Source organism: Podarcis gaigeae (genome assembly GCF_964106915.1).
Source record: "Podarcis gaigeae genome assembly, chromosome: 9".
In the NCBI taxonomy this organism is placed as follows: Eukaryota; Metazoa; Chordata; class Lepidosauria; order Squamata; family Lacertidae; genus Podarcis; species Podarcis gaigeae.
In genome coordinates, this window is record NC_139685.1 from 29,250,772 (window position 1) to 29,277,440 (window position 26,669).

At 41.2% G+C, this 26,669-nt stretch overlaps 1 protein-coding gene and 1 long non-coding RNA gene across 25 annotated transcripts in view; one reads left to right on the forward strand and one right to left on the reverse strand.

Annotated features, from left to right (window-relative positions):
* Nucleotides 1-26,669, forward strand: part of SORBS2 (sorbin and SH3 domain containing 2) — a gene marked incomplete at its 3' end in the record, with an annotated part of 250,265 nt that overhangs the window by 221,004 nt on the left and 2,592 nt on the right. For 11 of the 24 annotated variants that reach the window (XM_083755286.1, XM_083755289.1, XM_083755285.1 and 8 more), the window contains 13 exons: nucleotides 632-681; nucleotides 1,703-1,890; nucleotides 3,034-4,611; nucleotides 6,662-6,750; nucleotides 7,932-7,978; nucleotides 9,393-9,507; nucleotides 9,612-9,740; nucleotides 10,567-10,770; nucleotides 14,123-14,932; nucleotides 16,896-17,090; nucleotides 19,095-19,202; nucleotides 21,412-21,461; nucleotides 25,591-25,697. In XM_083755286.1, the coding sequence (XP_083611412.1) occupies nucleotides 632-681; nucleotides 1,703-1,890; nucleotides 3,034-4,611; nucleotides 6,662-6,750; nucleotides 7,932-7,978; nucleotides 9,393-9,507; nucleotides 9,612-9,740; nucleotides 10,567-10,770; nucleotides 14,123-14,932; nucleotides 16,896-17,090; nucleotides 19,095-19,202; nucleotides 21,412-21,461; nucleotides 25,591-25,697 (3,670 nt within the window). Of the gene's footprint in view, nucleotides 1-631; nucleotides 682-1,702; nucleotides 1,891-3,033; nucleotides 4,617-6,661; nucleotides 6,751-7,931; nucleotides 7,979-9,392; nucleotides 9,508-9,611; nucleotides 9,741-10,566; nucleotides 10,771-14,122; nucleotides 14,933-16,895; nucleotides 17,091-19,094; nucleotides 19,203-21,411; nucleotides 21,462-25,590; nucleotides 25,698-26,669 lie in introns of those variants that run through there. The other 13 variants (XM_083755280.1, XM_083755275.1, XM_083755270.1 and 10 more) reach the window with 4 other exon arrangements.
* The window catches only part of LOC310852524, a 108,549-nt gene that overhangs the window by 33,502 nt on the left and 48,378 nt on the right, over nucleotides 1-26,669 (reverse strand). Inside the window, exons 4-6 of the long non-coding RNA XR_014568202.1 lie at nucleotides 12,757-12,878; nucleotides 11,051-11,186; nucleotides 3,370-3,458 (exon numbers count right to left, since the gene is read on the reverse strand). This is a non-coding gene — a long non-coding RNA (uncharacterized lncRNA). The remainder of the gene's footprint in view (nucleotides 1-3,369; nucleotides 3,459-11,050; nucleotides 11,187-12,756; nucleotides 12,879-26,669) is intronic.

The window sequence follows — 26,669 nt, forward strand, 5'->3', positions numbered from 1 at the left end:
TAGCTCCCACAAACTGTAGTACGATGTGTGTCTAATTCCAGCGCAAGCTTTCACACCAGTTAAGTGACTAGATTAAAAATAGTGTGTCACTAAGGACTGAACATATATTGACAAGTTTTAAGTATTTGCATTCCCAAAGGTCATTCAGCTGTCACTTCTTAAGCAACGCAAAAAGTCTTTAGGTTGGTGGGATCAACTCTGCTCTTAACATGAAGTTAAGAAGGTCACCAAGTGGCCGTGCAAGTTATAGATGTGTAAGCTATGTATACAGAGAATTTCAAGCTTTCTTTGACATTAATACTTTGGTAAGTAATTATAGGATATCTCAAGTCTCTCATTTACTGATTGATTGATTGATTGATTGATTAATGTATTTATCTGAGGTTTTATAGCTTCCACCTTTTAGCCAATGTAAATCATAGCACCTATCATTTTGGGAACAAGCTTAAAAAGGAACAGTTTGCTGCTTGACCTTTTTAACTTTGAAAGCTGCCTCACTTCTAATTTTTCAAGCTTCTCTCGGTGTGATAAATTATGGTGTTCCTATAGTCATTGCATAGTGATTTCTTATGAATTATACCAGTGAAATCCCATATAAAAGGCTAACTGTCTTGCTTGTTTGTGCCTCCAGACTTCCTTATATTACAGTCCAACAGATAGAGGCTTGGGCAGACCTTCTAGGTAAGAATAACTTTGATCAATGAAAGTAGGGGGGGCTGTACAGAGATTTCAAGCTCATCTATAGAGCAGCTTGCATTTGAAAGTAACTAGACTTGGTCTTCCTCCTACAGGAAGACATTTCCATATAGCCTTTTTGGGTAAAGCACAGACTCCACCCCTCCCTATTTTTGCTATGCCCAGACTGATATGCATGTTTCTGGCTGGGACTCCTTACCTCAGTACAAATCTAATAATCTGTTCTTGTCCCTTTCTGTTTGAATATGAAGCATAATTTGTCCTGATGCTCCACACACCATCAAATTTTCCTCCTCTCTGTTTTCAGCATCTCCATTGTTTGCATGCTCGTTTTGTGTTGTTTTTCAAGTGCCAAACCCATGAAGTGAAAGGATGTATGTTGCTGCTAGCCATGTTTATCGTGCATTCAGATTAAGAATAATGTAATCACCAGCTCTCCATTAGGCTTATGTCTGTAAATTATATAGCAGCAGTAGAAGCCTTCCTTCTTGCCTGGAAACCATGGTTTTGGAAAATGCTTTGAATTTATTAAGGTACCCCCTAATTGGAAGTGAAAAACAGTCAGGTTACACTGTCACTATCACTGGACTTGTTGCTGTTAGTGTCATGCAGTGCTTCAGGAAGCATTCTGTTCTTCAACAAAATCATAGTTTGGTCATTATGTTTCACATTTTCCATTCAGTTGCTAAAGTGCAAAAGAGATGCTGTAGGGAACTGGAACTTGTGTTGTATTGTTTTGTGTTCTGTCAAAAAGAAGAGTCAAGGCCACAAAGTTGTCAACCAACAGACCCCAGCTCTGATTCTTGCCAACTTAAAAGAGCTTGAGACATGTAAACAAATAAATCGGGATCAAAATGAGATTGTTGTCACACTATTTGGGCTAATCATCTTGTTGTTTAGTTTTTATTAGTAGCACGTAATTAAGTCAGCACTGGCTGATGAGTACATCACTGAAGTTTTTTTAACACGTCCTGTGCAGTGACACTCATACTGCCTATTTCCTTAGTTCAACAAGTACGGCAAGTGACTACAGGAAAAGAAGGAAGTCTGAGCCAGCAGTACCTCATCAGAAGGCACACAGTGATCAAAATGCAAATCGGGCTAGTGTGGGCCATACAAATACGCAGAGCACATATTCTACACTTAGGAAGCCTGTTACAACCTCTTCTCCATCGTCTCCATCAAAAGCAAAAGGTAAGAAATTAGCACAGTTGTAAACAGGCTACGATGTAATTATACAAACATTCCTTATAAACTGCAAAATATTGTTGAGCTGTTGATGGATGCTGAATGCTATTAGATGGTTAAGCATTCACTGATCTCTCAAATGTCTACAAGCAAGAAGTCAAAATTCTGTGCTTATATTTATATTCATCCTCTGGGGTTTGGGTATTTTAAAAAGTTCTCTATATGAAGATTATTGTGTTTTTTGTTTTTTTTAAAATGCAGTCAGAATTTGTGACTGTAATGTATGACATGCCATTTAATTGCATTTCTTCTGTTGTCTGGACAGAAAAGAATGCTCTATTTTTGAAGATATAAAGAATGTTATACCTTCTGTCATACACAAGAGTTTGAATGAGGATATGGATCTCAAAAATAAATGGGGGCACACACACACCCCTACATACAATAGAAACCTCCTAGTAGGCTATGGCTGTGGCTACTAGAGCATTATAACAACCAACTCTCATTTGTTCACTGTTAAACTGAATCCATCTTACCAAGGTGCAGCCTCTTAAGGGAAAGATAGTTTAGACGTGTCTAGGTTAGAAGTCTGTCTCTACATTTCTTGCTATGCCTTGCTCTCAGTTTCTGAACAGGAAGTATGGTTCGACTTGCCTGCTTTGATTGCCCTAAAGAGGTGACATGATCACTGCGTATAAACTCATGGATTTTCATACGGTCAGAAATGAGACAGTCCTGGTAGACATGCTGGAAACAGGTGCTCTGTCCTCCCACCGCAACCTATAAAAATATTTAACTGTTAGTAGAAGCATGAGATTCTATTTGCTGAACCTTTAGATTTTAACAGTGCAATCCTATACCTGTCTACTCAATCAAAAGTAAGTACCATTGATTTCAATGAGGCTTACACCCAGTAAGTGTGTAAAGGATTGCAGCCCAAGGTCTAATAAATGCTTAGATCTGTTTTTCATCCCCTATGCTTTGGTAATGCGTATCTTACATTAGTGCTTAATGCTAGGTTAGGAAGACTAACTGCCTTCTCTCTGTTCTTTCTGGCATGTGCTGATTGCCTTATTTCCTATCTGCTTTTGAATCTGTTAATTTCTGGCAATGTCTCTTTTTCACCATGCTGCTCTGTGGATTATAAAGGTGGGGATATTAGCAAAGTGTGTTCACCCCCTTCCAGTTACTCAGTGCCCAACTACAGCAGCTCAAATGAATTAGATTACTGTAGAACCTATGGACAGCGCTTGGCTGTGCCAAGTGACTCAAGAAGGGCAATCAGCTACAAGAATGGCTGGCAAATGTCCCGTCAGAATGCAGAAATCTGGAGCAGCACGGAAGAGACTTCCTCTCCCAAGCGGAAATCTCGCAGTTGTGATGACCTGCTAGCAGATGATCATTGTAGCTTTCCTGACCCACAGAATAAATCGGAAAGCATGGTGTCTTTGTTATGTGAGGAAGATTTGAAAGGTGGCTCCACACTTACCTGGGCTTCCCCATACGCTTCTGAAAGCCGTGGCTCCAGTCACTCACGGGCACGTCATAGATCAGCACATGATGCTCCTGGCTTCCTGAAAATGTATAAGAGGATGCACCGTATCAATCGGAAAGACTTGCTGAATTCTGAGGTAATCTGTTCTGTAAAGTCCAGGGTGTTGCAGTATGAAAAGGAACAGCATAAAGACCTGCTGCAGGGCTGGAAAGACTCCTCAGCTGAGGAAGTGCCCAGAGACATGGTGCCCAATAGAATATCTGAATTTGAAAAGCTGATTCAGAAGTCAAAATCAATGCCAAATTTAGCTGAAGAAGCACTGTCAGCAGTAACCCTCCTCGAACCCCCTAAAAATGGCTTCTGTACAAAGAGACGGTTTTCCATCGAGTCCTTGCTGGAGGAGGAAAACCAAGGCAGACATGCTACTCAGGTACAACGGAATTACAAATCTAAAACTCTGGTGCCAATTCACATTGAAGTGACTAGTGAGGAACCGCAAAGATCTAATCTGGACTTTTCAGACAGTGACCAAGATGGGGTGGTCTCTGACCTCAGTGACTTTATACAGATAGAAGGCTCTTCCTTTTGTAGTGAAAGTGATTTTGACCACTTTTCCTTTACGTCGTCGGAAAGCTTTTATGGATCGGGCCACCACCACCACCACCACCACCATCACAAGCATCTCATCAGCTCCTGCAAAGGGAGGTGCCCAGCATCGTACACCCGCTTCACCACCATGCGAAAGCATGAAAGGGCTAAACAGGAAACTACCCCAGAAGACCCTAGAAGACAAGACTCGGACTCTGGCCTCTCTAAGATAGCATTCCTAGTCAGCCCAGTGCCTTTCCGGAGGAAAAAAACTGCAGCCCCCAAAAAGCAGGCTGAAAAGACTAAATGCAAATCAGCTGTCTTTGACGCTCTGGACTCTGCGCTTAAAGATATCTGTGACCAAATCAAAGCAGAAAGAAGAAGGGGAAGCTTGCCTGACAACAGCATCTTGCACAGACTTATTTCTGAGCTGCTTCCAGACATTCCCGAGAGGAATTCCTCCCTTAAAGCTCTTAGGAAGAGTCCCATGCTCCAGCCTTTTCATCCACTGCCTCAAGATGGTGCTATTCATTGCCCTTTGTACCAGAACGAATGTGGAAGATTACCACTTAGTGCCTCTTACCAAGACATGGAAACAACCAACAGCAGCAGCCAAGAAAATGATAGTGCACTATGTTTCCAAGGTTGATTATCTCCTTTTCTTTATGCTTGTGATTGAGTCATCCACCCCCTATCCTTTCACTTCCAGCCCATTGTCATTGCGTTTATATTGTGTTTTTAGAAACAAATTGATTGTTGTGCAAAAAGTCGTAGGAGTGAAAGGCTCGTTGCTGAGTGTAAAATTAAAGCTACCTGTGCATAGAGATGCAATTATCAGATCTTCATAAGCTTCTAAAATAGTAAAGTTGTGGTTTATAATGGAAATGAAGGTCACACCCTTGAAAATCTGCTCCCAAGGAAGTGATGTAATTTCCTCACCCAGAGTTTTTAAAGGTAGGAAGATGCCTATGATCAGGACAAAAATATCCCAATAAAATGCATAAGCAGTAGACCATGGGAAGCTATTAGAGAAGCTATGTTGTGCAATAATAGCATTAAACAATGCAAGAAAAGCTGCTTTTTTAATTGGTTCTAACTAGGCTCACAAAGAGTATGCACAGTTATAGCTGAAACGTATTTTTACGTTGGTATATATTAATTACACAGAATACTATTCTGAGACATTCAACTCTACAATGGCCTGTTTTACACATAACACTAATCTATAATTTAACACTATGTGCACAAGCAGCAGCAAGCCTCAGGCTTGTGCACTCACCCTCCCTTTCTCCAATGAAGAATTTGGAAACATCCATTTTTAACTAACTAGTTTTCTCTTGGATCCACGCTCAGTGTGTGCTCTGGTTAGTTTAAACTACGGGTTGCTGAAACAACTGTAAGCTGTTAGGTGAGGAGGCTGAGCAGCCTCAACAGAGCTCCACTGCCCCTCCAGATCACAAGAAGACCCTCCCTGGAGCCCAAAGAGCACATCCTCTTTAGGCTGTGGGGAGGGTCTCCTCACAAGCTACTAGGACTTTCCGAGTGCTCTCCACTTATGTGCATATTCATTCCGTAAGCATCTATCCTGGGGGTTTTCTTTCTAGAAATAAAAGTAAGGGTAGGGATGATCTGAGTTTTAATTGTGCAGTTCAGGGAGGACTTTTACTCCTCCTCATAGGGACGTGGGTGGCGCTGTGGTCTAAACCACTGAGCCTCTTGGGCTTGCTGATCAGAAGGTTGGCAGCTTGAATCCACACGATTGGGTGAGCTCCCTTTGCTCTGTCCTAGCTTCTGCCAACCTAGCAGTTTGAAAGCATACCAGTGCAAGTAGATAAATAGGTACCGCTGCGGTGGGAAGGTAAATGGCGTTTCCGTGCGCTCTGATTTCCATCCCGGTGTTTCCGTTGTGCCAGAAGCAGTTTAGTCATGCTGGCCAAATGACCCGGAAAGCTGTCTGTGGACAAACACCGGCTCCCTTGGCCTGAAAGCAAGATGAGTTCCGCACCCCACAGTCGCCTTTGACTGGACTTAACCATCCAGAGGTCCTTTACCTTTTACCCTACCTTTTACTCTTCCTCATCTGTTCTACCACTGTAAATTGCCCCCAAATATGCTCTTTGGGGAAATGGCACCTTCCTCGGGGAACAGGAGCTGTGGGAGTGATTTTCAGTGAGAAAGTGGCTCAGAGATAGATGTTGCAGTTGCGATCCTAGTTGTCTAGTTCTGGACTTATATAAAAGAGGAATGCATACTTATTGATAATCTGAAAAATGTCATGTAGTTCACCTTTCTGTGATTGTGGCATGTATCCGATACATTCCCTTGCATGTGGTTCCATATTTAAAATCTTATGATTCATTGCTATGCTTTTCTTACCCTTCGCATCCTTAATATCTCATACTTCTGTTCCTTTAGTTGCTCAAATCGCTGTTGTACAAGTTAGAATTAGGGTGCTCTGGTTCTGCTTTTGCTCTTTATTTGCTCAAGTTCAGTTTTAAAGCATAAAGTATTAGTGGAAGAATTTCCCACAGTTCAGTTTTTAGCTTCTGTTTGTCCTTTTCATTTGTTGGTTTCTATTTTTTTAGCCCCAACTTGCATTTTGCATATAATTTAGATGTAGTGCCCCTTCAAATAGAGCCCAACGGCTTTATTTTTAATTAAACTGAATTTCACAAAGTGGCATCTTATTTTCAGTAGACCAGGAGTCTCCTGGGAACTATTCTGCTTTCACGGATGTGGGTCGATGTGCTCCAAAGGAAAGAAGAGGAACTCCAGAGAGAGAGGTATTTAAAAGAAAATGAATAATTTAAAAGAGTTTGAAGCCAAAAAAGGCATTCTCTGTAGTTGTCACTGACATTTATAAAAGTCCACTGTTTATCAATGGTACTTTTTCTTGCCCAGGTGCTACAAAACAGGTACCATATATACTCACGTATAAGCCGACCCGAATATAAGCCTGCTTTCAGGCTGCTCGTTCCGCTGATGACAACAGCGACAAAGGCGGAGGAGGAGGAAGGAGCAGCCCAAAAGGACCCTCACTCGAGTATAAGCCAAGGGGGACTTTTTCAGCATAAAAAATGTGCTAAAAAAGTTGGCTTATAGTCGAGTGTACATGGTAATTTATTTGCCAACACAATGGAACTAGGATGGAAAAAGGAAAGCTAGAAGATAGCGAGATTCTGGTCCCCAGCAGTCTTGATGTTGTCTCTGAAGGCCTAACAACCTGTAATGAATTGTGTCTCCATTGAGGGGGCTCCATTGACATATACATATATGTGAGATTGATGATTATTTGTCAATCTCAACAGTGGCTGGCGTGGCACGCTAGCATTTATGGAGTAAGGCTCACCCTCAGGTTCCCATTGCACATTTGATACTCACAGGTACCAAATTAAATAGGTGCCATACCATGCCTGCCAAACATCCCAATTTGAGCAGGGCAGTTCAAATTGGGAGGCTTTGGAAGGGAGGTGGGCAAGGGCAGGCAGGTGTGAAAGGAGAGGCAGACAATGGAGAATGGATTGGTGGGGCGAGAAAGACTAAAAAGGATTGACACGTGGTCCAGAGATTGACAATTGGGGGGATCTTCTAATCTGGCGTATATATAGGCCACAATCATCGGACTCTGGCCTATCTGTGACTCCTGATTCCTTAACACTCTTTAATCATCCTGTTAAAAAAAAGTTCATCCTGATTTTCATCCCCCAGATGTTGGAAAGTATGCCATGCAGTTAAAAAGCAATATAAAAGTCTCTTAAATAAGTTAACTGAATAATAGACAGATCATTTATAGCATAAATGCTAATAAGAGACACTGGAGACACTATTATTTTAAAATGTTAGGCCTTTTACTTAGGGGTTTACATAAAAAAGATTTTTAAATGGTTTCCTTCTTTGCAAAGTTTTCGACATAATATTTAAATATTTATATTAATGTAGACTCAATTCTTTCCCTCCATTTCAGAGACTGCCAGCGAGAGCAGTATATGATTTTAAGGCTCAAACCCCTAAGTAAGTATTAGTGACTGCTGTTTTTCCTTTAAAAAATATTATGTATGTTGGAGCTGTTTGCAGAGAAAACAAGAGCTATATGTAGGACTTTTAATTGCTCTAGATGAGTCTGTATATTAGATGTAGTTAAACTATTGTGGGCTAATTGTGGGATATTTAAGCATTCTACAGTATGCAAATGTTCAGTCATTTAACTTGAATGAGTCTCTGCAGTGTTTAACTGCAAAATAATGCATGGAATCATTCTCATGAAGTATTCAGCTATATCAAAGGCATAATAAATTTTAGGAAACATAAAATGTTACTTGTTTTTAAAGCTGAAGGGCGATATATATTGTTAGTAACTTAAAAGTCATTAATTTCAATGGATTTACTCTTAGTTGGATAGCAACTGATAACTCCCCGTCACAATACAGGAAACAGTTTTAAAGTGAACTATGGATATTTATGTGCGATACTAAAAGTTCATTTTAGCTCCATTTGCACAATGGGAGCACATGAATGGATGCTGCTAATGCAAATACAGTGGTACCTCGTTCTACGAACAGTCCTTTTAACAAACTATTCGCACAATGAACTCCGCAAAACCGGAAGTAGGTGTTGCGATTAGCGAACTTTGCCCTGGAAGACGAACGGTGGAAGGGCACCGGCGGTGGGAGGGAAAGCGTGCCTCGGTTTAAGAACACTTTGGTTTAAGAATGGACTTCCAGAACGAATTAAGTTAGTAGACCGAGGTACCACTGTATGGTGTTTTTTCCTGCTTGCTTGTACATTGTAACCAATATTGTTCTTTTACATTCCTGTTCAGCAAGAGAAATACAAAAATTGAGGAGGGAACCAAAACTAAAGAATGACTTGCCTTTTCATAATAGAAGGGTATTTCTGTTGCATAAGAAAATTTGTGGTTTTTGTTTGTTTTTTAAAGGCTGACGTTTTCAATAGCACAGTACCAGGATTCAAAGCAGAAAGTTTCCTGCTGAATATTTGTACAAAACGTTTTGAATTTAGGCTCTGTTAATTATTCAAAACATGACTTGAGTTAACCATAGTTAGATGTTGTATATACACCATGCAAACCATAGTTAAAGCTGTTTCTATATCTCCTTCCTTGCAAGGGTTGAGCATGTCTTGCTGGTTATTCGCTAAACATGCCTTGCAAACTAAACCATGTTTGAGAACTTAAAGCAAGTTCTCACAGAAAAAAGCATCATAATTGTTTTTATGTTTGCACTAGGCCAATAACATCAAGTAGGGTTTATGTGCTCATGACTCTCCTTCCACAGACATGGAGGAGGAGGAGTAATAATAATAATAATAATAAACATTCAAATTAGATCTCAATATAAAGATCATTTGAAGTACAAAAAATCCAAACAGCTAGCTTAACATTACTGTTTATAAATATCTGTTACAGGGAGTTATCCTTTAAGAAAGGCGATACTGTCTATATCCTCAGGAAAGTGGATCAAAACTGGTATGAGGGCGAACACTATGGAAGAGTTGGGATTTTTCCAATTTCTTACATTGAGGTTTGTGTGTATTGCCATCTTTTCCCCCCCTTCTGTGTTAGCTTTACAGAGTGCTTGCGCAAACTGAATAGACTGATTTAAAGCAACCACCATTCTCTTTCCAGAAACTTCTTCCCCCCGAAAAAGCACAGCCAGCAAGGCCACCACCCCCAGCACACATTGCAGAGATTGGAGAAGCTGTTGCAAAATACAATTTCAATGCAGATACAAATGTGGAACTGTCACTGAGAAAGGTAAGCAATGACTAACAGCTTCTTTGTCAAGTAAGCATTTAAACAGTATTGTTATTCAGAACTAAAATTACCTGAAGTGATGGAACGGAACGCTACTGTTTCACGCTGTGGCTGGTGAGATTTGTGGCTCGTTGAATAAGGAAACAGGTGAAAAACAAGAGACTAGCCAACTTTTAATAGTACCTAGTGTTTCACACATATTTGAAGTGTTCGAAATAATTCACATACGCTGTCTTGCTAATCTCTTTAAAAGGGTCCTATAAGTTAGACAATATATTGTTTGAAATAAGTGCTGTTGTGCTCAGGTCCTTCCTGCTTGGAGACCTTTCATAGGCGCCTGGTTGGCCAATATGAGAACAGGACTCTGGACTAAATAGGCCTTTGGCCTTATCTAGCAGACTCTTCTTATGTTTTTACATGTGTCTCACTTTTCCAGTGTGTTATAGCAACAGTGGAAAATTAAAAATACAATCATATAAATTGAATTAAATAAATAACTAGAAACTGTCTCCACTAGTAAGAAAAGTTGCTATAGAGAGCAATGGGGGGGGGGGAAGGAATCATTTTTAAAATTATCCTTCTGGAATAAAAATCAGGAGGAACAATTCCTCAGTTCCACATTATTCTCATTTTGTGGTTGTGGGCCATTCTGAAAGTACCAAAACCCACCTGGTTGAGGTGAGCTTTGGGGTTGGAGTTTTCAGGCTCGCAACTCTCGCTCTTTGTTACTACACTACCCTGAAAGACCTGAAAGATTGGGTGGTAATGAACATGTGATGCATTGTAGAGGATTATCACATCTAAGCTTCCAAGTTTTGCTTTCCAGGGAGACAGAGTAATGCTCCTTAGACGGGTTGATCAAAATTGGTATGAAGGCAAACTACCAGGAACCAACCGACAAGGAATCTTCCCTGTGTCCTATGTGGAAATCATAAAAAAGAATGCCACCAAAGGAGCAGATGTTTCTCCTGTTCCTCCAATACCCCAGAGTTATTCCAGCGACAGAATACATCATTTAAGTTCAACTAAGGTAAGGAGAACTTTGATCTTTTCAAACATGTCTAGAATATTCCTATGCACAGACCTCGAGCCAAATTAACCAGAGGAATCGGTACATATTTATTGAAACGATCAAGCACACAGCACTACTACACTTACAACACTTTCCTCTATGAAAACACAAATGCATAGTTTTTTGTTTGCAGTATTTATATCAAAAAAAGTTCTCCCTGTTGTGTTACCTTTATGTTTTAAAAAATGTTTCCTTTTTGTTTTTTAAAAAATGATTCTCAGAGTTTGTTAGCACTAACCGTATTAAAGCCAATGGAAATCCACTTCATTTGCTACCATTTATTGTAAGCTGCTTCCACTTCGTCCAGTTTCTTGCTCCCGTAAATGCAATGTGGATTGGTCAAATTGAAGGTTCCTCTTTTCACGTGTATAAACCTGTGATGGGAAAGAAGTTTGATTGAGTTTTCAGGTTAAGGTGAACTTACTGGTACTTAATTTGCACTTCCCAAAACAATGCCTAAACAAAAACTAAAATGAAGCTATCCTTCAAAATTCACACTTCTCTGAATTTTGCCTTCTAGTTTGCCAACCAACTGATGTGTATAAAAATATGTATAACGGGAGGAGATGTGCGTAGTAATGCAACAGGCAATAATATTACTATCGCTTAGTAGAAGTGGCAGCAACCCACAGGTAGCTTTGAATAGACTGCCTTGGTGCTACAGAGGCATCGGCATCCTTATACAGAAATGTATGGTGCCAGTGCTGTGTGCATTTCACTGTCCTTTTTGTTGAGGACCTGCATGGGCAGCAGCAACAGTTCATCAGAAATTATTCTGCAGTCCACTGATGGATCACAATCTACATCCTGTCCATCAAGCTATGTTTCTGTCCTAAAATCATATCTCAAATCTCCAGCTCTTGTAATGTCAGATGTTGAACAAAAGAGGATTAACACTATGATAAACTATTTGAATGTAAGGTGTTACTGTCATTGTGATGTACTATTAATTGCAGTTTCTCCAACATTTTAATATGTGCAGGTGTCAGTAGGGTATTTTGCTAGTATACAGTTGCAGCTAGCAATTGATGGACACTCTCCACCTAAATGTTTCATAACAAAAGAGAGAATAGACTCTCTTACTACTACCACCACCACCCACCATAAAATCTCTTCAATCCATGAATATATTGGATTTTAGTGGAGAACTATCACTTTATGTCTCATTGTTCATAATATTTTCTATGTATAGATGATTACTAGAGGGGTGCTAATTGAAAAAGCTTTAACATTTTGCAAACAGAATTCATTTTCTCCCTCTCTATGTGTCCAAAACATATGTCAACTAGCAGTTGAGCTCTTTCCATCCCCACTTCTCTTCTTCTCTTCTGAGCACCAAAAATATAGTTGATGAACTCTTTTAATGTTTACCATGTAATCAGTTCAAATCATCCTCAAACCCAGAGGTTCTCATATTGTGGCCTACAGATCACTAGTGGTCGGCAAGCTCCATTTGTGTGGTCTACACAAAGGTTATATTTCAGTAGAGATCGCCTGTACTTGGCCCTGCACCTGATTTTTCCTAATGACTGAGGTCAAGTCTCTTTTGACCAGGGACAGATGTCTCAAAATAGCAAGGCTCTGGCCTATTACTCATGACCTTCATTTTTTTAAAATGCTGTTTACTTATTTTCCCCTAAAAATTACCAGTTAAAAGGACTTTTCTCAACCTCAGACACCTCATTTCCACAATACTGCACTGGTGGTGCTGAAGAGCTAAAAGGTTGTAGTAAGTAGTCGTCTGAGGCCCCCAGCAATAAGTGGTCCCTAATAATGTTAAAATTGAGGACCATTGCTCTAACTGCATCACAGAGAAAATTATGAAACTATTTCCTCTCCTTGCTCACTTGCCCTTTGTCAGAAGAGCACAGAGAAGTGTGCACAGGCCTGCACACACCCTCCCATAGATCCAAATGCCCTACTTGTCCCCACAACCATACATACCAACTGGTCCAACCAGGAGTAGCCTGTATCATGGAAAGAGAAGAGTGGGCCTATGGGATCTATATATGGCTGGTGCCCATAGTGGCTGGGTATTTTTCACTGAGACCTGGCTGAGAGCAAGCCTGGAAGAGAAAAAGAGAATAAAGATCTCTGTCAAGCCTCCTGCTCAAGGGTCGCTGAATCCTCTTCCCTGCAAGACTGTTCCTCAGAGTGGCATCCTGATACTGTGTCACCCCAGCTGTGGCAGCAGGGTTGAAAAGAATGGCAGTTGGCTACCAGCTATCGCAAGGAGCTCTGTCTCTCTCTTGCTGTGCAGAGAGGGAGAGGGAGGGGGAAAGGCTACTGTGAGGTAGATAAAACCCTAGAGAGCTGCTGCCTATCAGTACGGAAAATACCACGCTAGATAGACCAGTGGTCTGATGCTGTATAAGGTGCCACCCTTTACCCCTAGAGTTGATTTCAATCATTCCAAGAATTATCTCAAAAGTTTTTCTTTTCTTTTCAAATGAAGGATTAATTTTGAGTTTTAATAACAAAAACTACATTTTCAGTATTTACTGAAGCAATGGATATCTACCGATGCAATATACGTATGAATCCCAACTCTTCCTGTTGTTACAAAAAGGACCTTTATTTTGCCAGAAGGAAACTTCAATCAATATTTAATTTTACAATATGATTCAGCCAATAAGGATATTCAAAATATATGGCTGTGTGTGTTTACAATAATTGTCTATGATGTGCAATAAGTAGCATCGGAATGCTGTATACTTTTGAAAGACATGTAATTATACGTCAAATGCAGTATGCAGTTGTATTTAAAATGTTTCTGCAAAGTTTCCATGTCAAGTGATGATTTTCTTTTAATGCTTGCACAACCTGAGATTGCCCAGTTGGTGTTAATATTCACTAGTATTTAATAGTACCCCAATCTGAGCTGCATTTATATTTTTTTGACAGCACCACTCTGCTCTAAAAATAAGAATAGCCATGGTTTGGGGAATTCTGGCAATAACATTTGGACCGTTAGTCATAGGCTTACTAAAGGACAGTAGAGAGAACATAACTCTCATGGATCAAATTCACTTCATGAACTCAGTGATTCAGATCTGTCTTGATGTTTGACATTTAAGCTCTGGGCATGAACCTGATACAGTTTCACTTTTCAGATATGCTTTCTGCTCTTCTGATTCATGTGATAATGATTTCAGACATTTATGCTCAATGAAATAATATCCTATGGCCAGGAGATGTCATAGGTGTGTGTGTGTGTGTGTGTGTGTGTGTGTGTGTACACACACACACCTGAGCCCATTGCCTTTTTTTTACTTTGTTTTAATTTCTATGCTTTCCCTTATTTCTCAAGTTGGATTCCAAAGCATCATCCCCTCCTCTCAGGTACCGATCCTCTCCTTGTCCAGATTCTAATAAAGGGAATCTTCAGGCTGTCACCGATGAATGGTTGTCACTGACTCTTGCCGTCACACCTTCAAGTACACCTTCCCCAACTCCTCCACCTTTTCCCAAACTCTTTCTTTCTGATTTAGAGGAACTTGGCACTCTAGCTTTGACAGGTCCGCAGAGCGTGCTGGGGCATTCAGATCATATCACTCCTCAAGTAAAGCATGACCATTTTGTTCCAATTACCTCACCAAAGGCTTCCCACTCCTTCCCTGAATCTCCAACTTCACCTCAGCCATTTTCTTCATCTGCCTGTAAATCACCTCCTCCAGCAACCTGGTTTCATGACAACGTGCGTAAGCCTGTTACCAATAGTGTAAATCTGCGCGAAAGTAAATGTAGCAATTTCAGAGAGCTGAGAGGAAGCCCCACCACCAAGGAAAGGAAAAATTTCTCACAAACAACTCCGGAAGTTCAAGGAATAGCAGGCCCTGCTCTTGTTCTCTCCAAAGAAGACCCATTATTCAGAACCCTGACGGAGACTGACGAACCAGAAGAAGAAATCTGTGAAGAGCTGCTAGCGATAATCCAAGGGGGCCGGTCAAAATGTAAAGATTCAGGTTTCTACAGGCGTGCCCCTGATGTAACAGAACAACTGGCAAGGCTTCACATAGAGGAAGAGCTGAGCCATGACAATTTAGAGTCACTCATATCAGTTAAGAGAGAACCTATGATACCTTGCGAAGGGGACAGTTCACCAGATACTAAAAAAGAGGTATTTAAACTTCTTAAGATAAACTCCTACATTCTCATCATGAATTCAAGTCTTAACTTTCCGTTGTGTGTGTTTCTGCCTGCATGTGCCTTTCTAGTATAAACTGCAATATTTTGAGAACAGTAGAATGCACATTAACGCACAAGCCCTCTCTCCAGTTCTTTTATTTTGGAGATGGGAAGAAATGTCACATTATAATTTAGTTTACCCTAACTGAATAAAGTCTCTCCTTCCTTCCTTCTGGAGCTAGCCGCCATTAGTTGCGGCTGTCATCAGGAATGAAAAACCATTGGTTGCTTTGATGGGCACTAAGTAGTTTGGCACAACTCCTGGTCAAACTAGAAGACATGCCAATGTGATCATACTTTCCTAGGGAGGAAGGAGTGTAAAATCTGTCACCCCCATGCAATTTCCCCAATACAAATGCTCCACCACCAGACCACAGCGGCCAATTTGCCCCAGAAGGGGAGATGCTATTTGTAGCTATACCATCTCTTCTCCTATGGCAAACAGAAACTTCTGGCTTTTAATAGATAATTAACACCTCTCCTTCTACACACGGCACTGATTCAAGTCGCACCACCGTGGGATGCTACTTATTCAGAGACACACACCTTTAGCATGCCATCTAGTTTTGTCTCAAAAACTTTACAGTAAGTCATTCAGGAAATGCCCATTTATTTATAGGTCACTCTCTTGTTCAGAAGTGACCAACATGTCCTCCGGATGTCATTGGACTAAAATTCCTGACAGCCTCAGCAAGCATTGACAGTAGTCAGGTAACAGTAATCCAACAGCATTTGGAAGGTACTGCATTGGCTACCCTGATCTAGTTAACTTGAATAATTCCCCATAGGTTTCTGATATAAAGGAAGCATTACCCAGAATACCCATTAAAGTTAATGCTGTTTTATACTTTATACCTACACATGGTGTGTATAACACTGAATTCCTTGAAATGTGAGCAAGCCACAAACAACTTCTGCTTACCCCACCACATGAAGGGTGAGGGTAGCCAGTTTACACAATCATTGAGCACAGAGCTTTGCTTGATAACAAAAAAAGAACCATCTAGCTTTAGAAACTGCCAACTGACAGCGGTTGAGTCTGGCGCCAGCGCCGTTCTAATTAGTCCCTGGTGGTTCTACTGAATTTTAATCAAGTTGTCATAAAATGTTTCCCACAGTTTTACTCATAAGAAAAGGGGGGAGGATTTTTGGCTTGTAAGATTGTCTTCCGTCTAATGTTACATCTCTCTTAAGAATTTGTATGTAGCATCCCAACTGTGGAACCAGCCATTTATAATGTTTGTTTTCCAGCATCACCACTGTGCACACACAGGCAGCAAAAACAGTGTGTGTGTTGTGGTCCCTGGTCACTTGCATTCCGCTAGACTTGCTCCCAACGGTGTTAAAGCCTGAACCTGCATGGAGTGATCAGTTTGCATGACAAAACATGCTTCAGGCCCTTTTCTGAGAAGCAGAATATGCCTTCACCACCTGAAAGAATACAAGCATTGGCTATCCTTGTCCAAGAGAGACAAGGGCTGCAATCCAGCAAACATTTTCCAGGCATACTTGTTAACTCTACATGCACAAGCCTTTTCTTTTCCTCCCTGACCTTCACTGTAGACTGCTTTCTAAATGTGGGAGCATTTAAGAAGCAGCTTGCTGCACTGTGAGGTGCAGGAGCAGGGACCCACTATGCCAGGAACAGGGAGCTGCTATTCAAGTAGGCAGATAGGAAACAGTCCTGCTGAGCACAGAGATCGATCCATGTATTTCCAATAATTGCATTGTCCTATATGTACTCAATTAACCTTACTGAACACAGCAATGAGTGGGAAGGTTGGGGGTGTCTCATTTCCTTTCACTGGTGGTGGTGCAGTATTCCTCTCTCTGCTTTATTGCTCCCTTTGTAATTGCTCTTCTGCTCAATTACTGTCTTTCTTTAAATGTTTAAGCCAGCTTCACTTCCCTATGAGACGCAAGCACCTTCTACCTCTCCTTCTTGCCTTGCTTCCAGTCCTCCATTTCACTCAGCCAAAACATCTTTCTCTGAATGCATTTCTACATCTTCCAAGCCTGCTGTCACCCACTCACCCCCTCTCCTTTCCAAACTGTCGTACAGACAGGAGAAACATTCGCCAAAATTAAAGGTAACAACAATATCTGTTATAATATGAAATGCTGCATGCCTTCTCAAATGCCTGACATTCGGGAAGCCTGGAGGTTAACCTAATAATTTAAAATCAGATTTGATGGTGACTAACATTTAATGACATAAGCATGCAGTCAGATCTAAACGTTGCAGCACCAAGTATTTAAATGTACACCATTCACCAAATACTCCAATCTTCAATACACTGGTGCAACTGAGCAAAAGTTATGTCACTACTGAAATCAGTGCATCAGAATTAGGACATGCCAAACAATATATATATAAATCAGCAGAGATAAAATTTTGGCACATAGAATCATTCATAGTCCTTACTTCCTACAATTTTTCTTGTATATGTCTAGATTTTGATTCCTCCTTAATACTACTAAGACATTTGCTATACAAATTTTTATCAGTAAGGACTTCATCCAAAGCCCTTCATCCAATCTGCTGGGAAATCACTATTGACTTTTATGGTGTGGACTTTTATCTACTCAGCTGGTATAAACATAAATAACTCATTAAAATCCTGAACAAGCTACCTAGCATGCATATGTATTTCTTACTCTTATAGCAAGCATATTCATTCCTATTCTTGAGAGCCAAATTACACTTGCCTGCCTGGCTTCCCAGCCAGTTCTAGGAGTACACAAAGCCAGGCTAGAATTGAGACACCAGCATAGCTGGGATCCCCATACACATGACAACTTACTAACTAGGGAGAACCATGGTCTTGGAAGTCCCGATGGGAATGGACAAGTGGAAGAGGCTATCACAGGCCTCAGATACCTTGCCATTCCTACCAGCAAACAGATAGACAACTCTTTTGATAACACACCTAGTCTCATAGGAAGGGACTCAGGAGGCCCAGGGCTTCTTGCCAGGTTGGTGTTGTGTCTCATCATGGAGCACCTGGTTAGACTCGGCCTAGGTTGATACCACTTCCATATTGCTCAAAGCATGCATAGCAATCCTTCTGAACTCACATACAGACATTTTAGATCAAAAGCATACCACACATCTGGAATCATGTGGGGGGGGGGGAGGTGTAGCCAATCTGAACTGAAATCTCATTATTCCCTTTCATTGAATTATGCTATTCCTACCAACACTGGTCAGCCACTCACAGTGGCACGGTCTATTCACAGATATCCAATCCACCATTGCAGGAATTCCTGCAAGAGAATATTATTCATGCACTGCTTATGCTGCTACGAATCCAGTTAGCATTTTAGCCTGTTCTATCATTAGCAGGTACTACAACTGAAACAAGAACTAGTGTAATGGCACTGAGAAATAATAAATCATTGCTTTTTGACTCCAAAAAAAAATCACTTTGTAAGAGTGCTTTTGAATTTTGCAGAAGGAGTATGTGACCCACACTGTCTGCTTCAACACTTATTGGAATGTGCAAAGGCACTCTTAGAATCCTGTAATTGTTTATTTTTTTTCACACCCATCTTCTCAGTCAAGCTTTGGAATCTAATTTAAGGAGGCATCAGCTTCATCTCCCTTTCATATATCACTTCCTCTCTACTTATATTCACTCATGCAAAAGACACATTGAGATGCTTAGAATGCAGGTCAGATTTTCGCAATGAGCTCCTTTTAATCTCTCGAGAGTTATAATGCCTCAGCTACTAATATTTTCCTCCTAGCTATGAGTGCTGTTTGCTTTTGAGGTTGCTCCATTATTAAACTTGAAAATGTACAGTGCTGCATTTTGTGATAGGATCTTCTGCCCCAGGTAGACTGGTAGGCATTGCAATTTTTAAGTGCTTGAGGACGGGGGTGGGGTGGGGGGAGTGTGGCATTAAGGAAAATGATCATCATAGCTTTGCGCCACAGTGGATTAACAGATGTGCATGTCTTTTTGCACAAGGGCATTTTGGAGATTTGAAAGCTGGTTTGTGCAGCTTGCAAGTGAGAATGATATGACAACAGTAAAATTGCCCGTCTAGACTTTTAGATGAATTGACCCCCATGTTTATGGTTTTTCCAGGCCGATTTAAAAAGAGAGATATTTGTCATCGGCAAACCTCCTCGTAGCCCTGTTATGACAAGGAGATCTTGCAGCTCGCCAGTCAGAGGGCACAGCTATTTACATAGGGTATGGTACCATATGGCCCTGATATTGCCAGGTTTCCCCTAGCATAAGGAATTTGGTTTCTCATTGTGAAGTCTGGGGCTCACATGCTTAAGTAAATTCTCTTTAAAATGGAAAAAGCTTAAAATGGAAAATGGAAAAAAATCTCTTTAAAATGGAAAAAGCTTGAGTGATAAAAGTGTGGAGGCCACAGGAAGCTGTGCTTGATTTGGACCGTTCTGCTGGGGAATTGTAAATTGCAAGTATGTGTGAAACAGCCCTAAAAAGAAGCAATTTCTCTAACCAATCTGTGTTTAACTCTCCCTTCCTTCTTAAGTAGTTCCTCTCATTTCTAAGTATCTTACTTATGAGACCATTTGCAAAGGCTAAATAAGAAGACCTCATTCGTAATGTCTGTGTTGCTGTTCCTTGTTGTTTCCAAATGCATGATCGCACACACACACACCAAAATATTTTGCTGCTATGGCAACATATGTTGCACTCACTTGACGCCATGCCTTTTCATCGCACTGATTCTCTGAGCTGCCATCTGCATCAGCTTTTTCTTGCTTATTCACATTAAGCTGCATCCTCTATACAGTACAATCTCTTATTATAATTGTCCATACTCTGTCTTTGAAAGTAATGTGTGTGATTTCTGCATTTTATGTACAACCAAATGTTATACATATTTGAATCTAATCATTTTTGTATACATTACAAACTTCATTTATCTGAACTACAAGAGAAGGAGTCAGGGATGATCATGTTTGCATTAAGAAGTTTATGTTTGAAAAAATGTAAGTGTTCTTATAGTGTTACAATCATGTACAGTTACACGGAAAAAATATTGGATACTTATTTATGAGGCTTAATTGTAAGTAGCAAGGGCCTTTTACTAAGAAAGCTACCGGTATATTCTTTTCTCATCAACCATTTGTTGACCATATGATCCCGAGACTTGATTACTTTACTGTACTCTTGATAGACCCATCTTGAAGACTAGTTAGCGTCTATAATTGGTACAAATCATTGCAAGTCCAGTCCTGCAAGTCCAAGGACTACCTTTCTCTCACATTTAAGATGGAATTGGGTTATACTGATCTGAAAAAGCTCAGACTACATTGTTCACTTCATGTCCATCATTTGTGGTCCATTCATAAAATCAGGATCCACATAAAATCAAACTATGAGACAGTTACATAAATATACCCTAATAGCTGTTCTTTTGAACTGTGAACTTCAAGTCATGAATCCTAAACCATGGATTCCCTTTTATATTTTGAAAACTTCCATATTTATTTTGTTACACTAAGTCTGCTGGGTATTTATGTATGTTTACTTACCTTTCTGTTCAATAAAGGCAGTTTCTTTTATGTTAAAAATATTCAGTTTGTTTTTCAGAACTTTAATGCCAATCCGTGGTGGGAAATGAAAATTGCTTTTCAGCTTTTTATACTGGCTTTGGTTACCATTTTCCCCTTAAAAGGCTACATGTTGATAATTTATCTGCATTCTTTTAATAATTTTTTTCTCTTTTCTCATTCCCTATGGGATAGTTTATTTTTGTTTTTTTAAAAAAAAACCTTCCACAGTCCTCTCAGAACTAGGCAGTATCATTAACAAACATAGCATGTGGTAGTTGCCAATTAGATATCTGAGAGTACTTTTGCAAGAATGTGGTATTGAGCAATCATAAGGAATGGCTGCTTGTTCGGTCAGTGTTATTCACACTGATTTGCTTTCTGCTTGTCTGAGGCTGCTTGTTTGGATTAAAATTGTATATTCATTTGTGCATTTTATAGACTAGCAGTATATATGACACTTAACAGCTTTCTTTGGCATGGTGATATTTATGCTGATGATAATTAAGGTTGCAAAAGGTGTTAAAGAAATCCTAGCATCTCCTCTTTTCTTTTACGCTTTGGGGGTTGGTTTGCTTTGCTTTTAGTTGTTTAATTTATTTGTGAAGCAGACAGCCAGTAAATGAGGCCTGCATCACAAATATCCTACTTGGCTCTATGTGCTTCTGCATTGTGACCTTTAGCTATTTGTTAAACTGTTTTTATATGCAGCCTCAGGACCAGTAATATGGGGAGGATTGTTGTTGTTGAGCACTTGGTGAGCTGTGCATGGTGGTCCTAGGGGTGCAAATTATATAGGACTGTGGAAAGCTATACCTGGATTTGTAGCCATTTATACTCTTATTACATTTCAACTCATTTCATTTCAGCCACAGCGCCCTGTGTTTGCTCATGAAAATATACACAGTGGGGGGGAACCGTAAGTATTTTAATCTACTAAAGTTTTTATCTAAATGACATTGGTAAATTTCTAGTGTGGTTGAGTAGGGAGTATTTGCCATCCCAGAAGCTGTCTACTGAGGCAGCTTGCAACCCATGGCACAGCAGTGCATGGACAACATATGTGTAATGATATGGGCAGTGTTGGCTGTCCCTTTAAAACATGCTATCTGCCTCTGACTCTCACCATTGACTCATACATAGACCCATGACCCATACTGCCATTCATTAAACGCTCCTAAAACTCAAGAGCTCCTGTTCATGCACAAGAAGCATAACATCAGCAGCATCCCTTTCAAAGTGAGTTGAAGTTGGGTTGTGCACTTTGGTCATGAACATTTTAGAGAGCTTTTTCAAAACTCTATGGCAAGGAACAACTCTATGTTGTTATCTTCAGTCAAAGTGATATTGGGTATTAGGCAGAAGTGGGGAGATGCAGGCTGAGCATCGCTGCTGGTTACTGAGAGGCAAAGGGATGAAGTACAGGCTGCTCAGTGCAGTGTGAGCACAATGGCAAAGCCAATCTGCCACTGCATCTACATCACACTGAGCTTCCCCTGCCCCTCCCCATCTCAATAACCAGCAGCAACACCTAGCACTGGGAAGCTAGGTGAGCAATGCACCACCTCACTAGTACTGTTAGCCGGGTTGGAAAAACTCTCTGAATGAGACCTTGGAAAGCTGCTCTGCCAGTCAGGAGAAACTGTACTGGCTAGATGGACCATTGGTCCTGCTAAGTAGAAGGCAACTTCATTTTTTGTGAAAATCTAGACAGACTTCATTTGCACATAACAATGCCAGTGGAAGTTGTGCAAGTTGTGTAGCTGGTGTATTGCATCATTTTATTCAGTTGCCGAAAGCTTTCCTTTTATAGCTCCTTTGGAGTGTTAAAATCTGAACATGTATCACCATTACTGAAAACAACTTAACAGTTGTAGTTGAAATTCAAGCACACACAAGTAAATGTCATGCTAATTAAGTTGTTACACTGAATATTCTGGCACCTCTTAGTGGTGACAGGCAACGTACAAATTACTGATCAAATTCACTTTTGGCACTTAATGCAATTTTAATCTCAGAAATGAGTTCTATTTCCAATTATGATGGGAAGTAAATTAGTTTATGAGATTTATACATAAATACCTCCTTTGTTGATGTGTTGGACATAGTACTTAAAGTAGGAAAAAGTCAAGAGTTAGCCTGCAAATGGTGTAGAGAGGGGGAGCTTTTGTAGACCAACTGCTTAGAACAACAAATGGGGAGAGTGCTGTTGCACTCAGATGCTTCTTGCAGGCTTCCTATAGGTTTCTGGTTGACTACTGTGAGAACAGAATGAGCCTTTGTTCTGACTTGGCAGGGCTCTTCTTATATTCTGGAAAGAAGACATGACTGGTTGTTCCTGTTCAACATTCTCGCTAGTCGGTCAATAATTTCTAACAATGAAGCATAAGATCTGAACACTCAGTATATTAGATCTATTTTACTTAGTTACTGCACAACCCTGTAACTCTTCTTACAGCATAGTAATAACAGCAGACAATAAAAAGAATGCCAGTGCACAATCCATCACAGTTGGGCACATTTCAGTCCATTAAAATTTAAATTCTCCAGAATCCTAGGATGGGACAGCCTTACTAGGGCTCCTTCCTATATACACATGCACCTTTATCTTTTAAGGACTGCATGAGCTCTCCATCACTTGTGTGATGCAGCAAGAGAGGACTCAGTGGACATAGGTCTGGTGCTGTCACAGGCACAAACCAATAGGTGCCTTGCCCAGTTCACATTTCATCTGGCATTGGCAGATTGCTGAGATGAACTAAGGAGGAGGTGGTAGGGAGAATACATTTGTTTTCCCTAAGGAACAAAGTATTACAAGTTTATCTTTAAGAAATGTAGTATCCACACAATAGATACTATGGCTTGGCCCTAAGGAAGTTAATTTAAGTAACTTCATGGAAGGAAACATTCCCTATCCTCATTTTCGCCATGCAGTCAATTATGCCCCCTGAAAGGATGGGCTAGGGAGTGTCAGGAGTCAGAATTAAGCGCAGGTCAGCAATAAAAAACATGGTGTCAGTGCAGTTAAGTCTTTATTCAAAAAACCAAAACAGTGCAGGCCTAGTGATCCCAGCAACTCTTCCCTAGGCTTGGGCAATATATCACCCAGGACCGATATGAGGGTAAGACTGTGATGGTGGTTTCACTCAGCGGTATATTGCTAGTGAAACCACCACAGTTCCTGAGTCCCTCTGCTACCAGGACAGCAAGGTAGCAGGCAGGACAGCTTATTTCTCCTTTTCTTTAAACTGCTTGGCTGAGGAGCACGTGGCTGCCCTCACCTCAGCCAAGCAGTTTTATGGAGCCCCAACCTGCCACCAGCTGGCACGAGCCAGTGGTGGGGTGGGGGCTTCGTTAAACTGCTCCTGCTCCCCAGCTGAGGAAGCATTCTTCTACTTGCACACAAGTAGGAGGATTAGGGATCTCAGGCTGATGTGTGCAAATAAGACCCTGTCATTCTAGCATGTGCATGCGCTGGATGAACAGAGATTCTGCTTCATGCTGCCTGGCTGAAAGGGCCGTGCCAGCAAAGGCAAAGGGAGCCCTGATGACGGAGCCTGTCAGGTTCAGTCTCAGCACTCCTTCCATCTTCAGGCAAGGAAGGGGGAGAGCAAGCAGCCTCTTTCTCTGAGGAAAAGGAAGCCACTTCCCTCAAACCCCCACTCCTTGCCAGCAAAGCTGAAGGAGCCCTGCAAACAGAGCCTGTCAGGCTGTGGTTGCAGGGCTCTCTCCATCTTGGGGAGTTGAGGGCTAGCTCAGCTGGGGGCTGGGAGCCTTCGTGCCAAGCAGCGGGCTGGGGCCAGCTGCATTCACCCCAGCCTGCAAAGCCCTGGGGTAAAAGCACCTTAGTCCCTGCACAGTGAGAGCTGAAGCGGTTTCACCCAGGGTCTCACAGGCTGGGGCCAACGCAGCTCTTTCAACATAGCGATATATCGCCAAACTGTGATGTTTGGCTGGTGATACACTGCAATGCTGAAAATCTAATACTGCCCAGCCCTAGTCTTGCCCCAATCAAACAGCTATGAGGACTGAAGGTCCCCACCTTTCCACCACTTTCTAAGGCTCCACCTCTGCAGGGTCTTCCCCAAGCAGTCACAAACTGTGTCTGCACAAAACCAATCTCCGTTCTTTTCATTTCTCTGCATGTTCTAGGATACTAGGGGGAGGGGAGCTGGTCACAAGAGGAGGGGTGTCTCCCTCAACTCTGCCTCTTGCCCAACCTCCTCTCCAGCCTCAGAGTCAGAACTTCTCTCTGCCACAGCCTCTTCCTGCTCACTAAAATCTGTTTTCTGCTTCAAACACCACCTCCCCCCAGTCTGCTCCTCCTCCTCCCTCGGACCATTCATTGTTGTCCCACCACCAATCCCCTGGCTCTGGGGGTTCCCCAGGTGGTGCCTCCCACCACTCCTCTGCATCCAGCCAGTCCATGAGAGGGAGCTACTGGGGGAGGGGTGGGAAGCATCCCTTCCATGAACTAACTTATATTCAAATCCAAGACTAGTTTTGGATAACTCCTCCTCCTTCGGTAGGCCTCCCCACACACACATATACAAACTACTCGTCCCACATTGTTCAAGAGAGTCCCCTGATTCTCCAGATAGACTTTGGTGGGTGCAGGTAGTCACAGAGATTAAGGGACAGGGAACTTCTGTGACCTTGGTGAAGTTAACATACCTTAGGATCCAACCTCTGTGGAAAGATGTCTAGATTCCCTTGGCAAATTAGTAAACAACTGCCTGGTTATTATATGAAAATACAGTCATGTACAAGAGAATGGGAAGGAAGATATAGGGAAATGATCAGAGGTTAACTGTAGCTGATTGACAAGCTAACCAAATAAATAGTAAGTTAGAATAATTTGCATTTCTATAGAATATTCAAGTGCTCAAAGTACTCCATATGCATAATGAGTTGTAGTCTCTACAACAACCTGTAAGCAACCTATTTTTAACTTCAAAGGACTATTATTTAACAAGCTTTTCCAGCTAAGTAAAAATGAAAGCTGCTCATTTTTTTTTCTTTAAATGCATCCATTTGTCCTGTTTAAGGTTTCAGGTTCTGTATAACTATACTCCTAGGAACGAAGATGAATTGGAGCTCAGAGAGGGAGATGTCATTGATGTGATGGAAAAATGTGATGATGGATGGTTTGTGGGTATGTTAATTTTAAATTTAGTAGTGCTCTAGGATATTTGTGCTACCTCAGAGATTGCATAGCAGGATACTCTCAGTACTTTGTGGCTGGCAAATCAGACTTCATGAGATACCTGCAGTGACACTAAACCTGTTAGAATCTTTTCAAAAACCTTTGGTATGAATTGTATCACACTGTTTAGAAAGAATGTGGCAAGCATTAATTCCTTCACACACACAATGCATATCATCCCCTTACCCAGAGTTCTGCAGATGCTGTAAAGCACGCACAAAGGGCCAGCTCCAAAAAATGTTTTGAGCTTCCCAAATCCCATAACCATTTGTATCTGAGTCACTGATAATGCAGCAGTATGCCAACCAGTGTAGGGTGTTTGGGCTCTTGCATCCCAAGCATGAGCTGTTGACTGGCAAGGTTTACAGATGACCACTATATGAGACTTGGCCAAGTCAGAGGCAGTGTGTATTCATCTTTCTGCTTCTAACTGGCGGGATTGCTTGCTTGACATGAGAGCACACCCTCAGAATTCTCTTGCACCACTGAGATTGCAATATTCAGAGCTCAGTGGCTCCCTCCATTTACACCTCAGCAAATGCCTGGCATTGACACATGCTAAGCATTGGTCATAGAAGGCTTCCCCATTAACTTTGATGGAACAAGCATTTGAGTAACACTTGTTCCCTGTTAAGAAAGCACTGTCCAACAAAACTGAATATAGGACTTGGGAAGAACCATGGATGATATCAGAGGTTTCTTCGAAGTTTCAACTGCATCTACCTGTACTGCTGAAGAGTCAAGCTGCATTTTAAAAACATCTTGCCTCCTCATCAATGTGAGCTGCTGTAATTAAAACTTCCAAGAGTTCTATGTTTTTCCTGTTTTGCACCTGCAGCTTAGGTGTAGGAAACTTTGACTCTCCAGATATTGCTGAACTACAGCTCCCATTATCTCTTACCACTAGCCATGCTGGCTGGG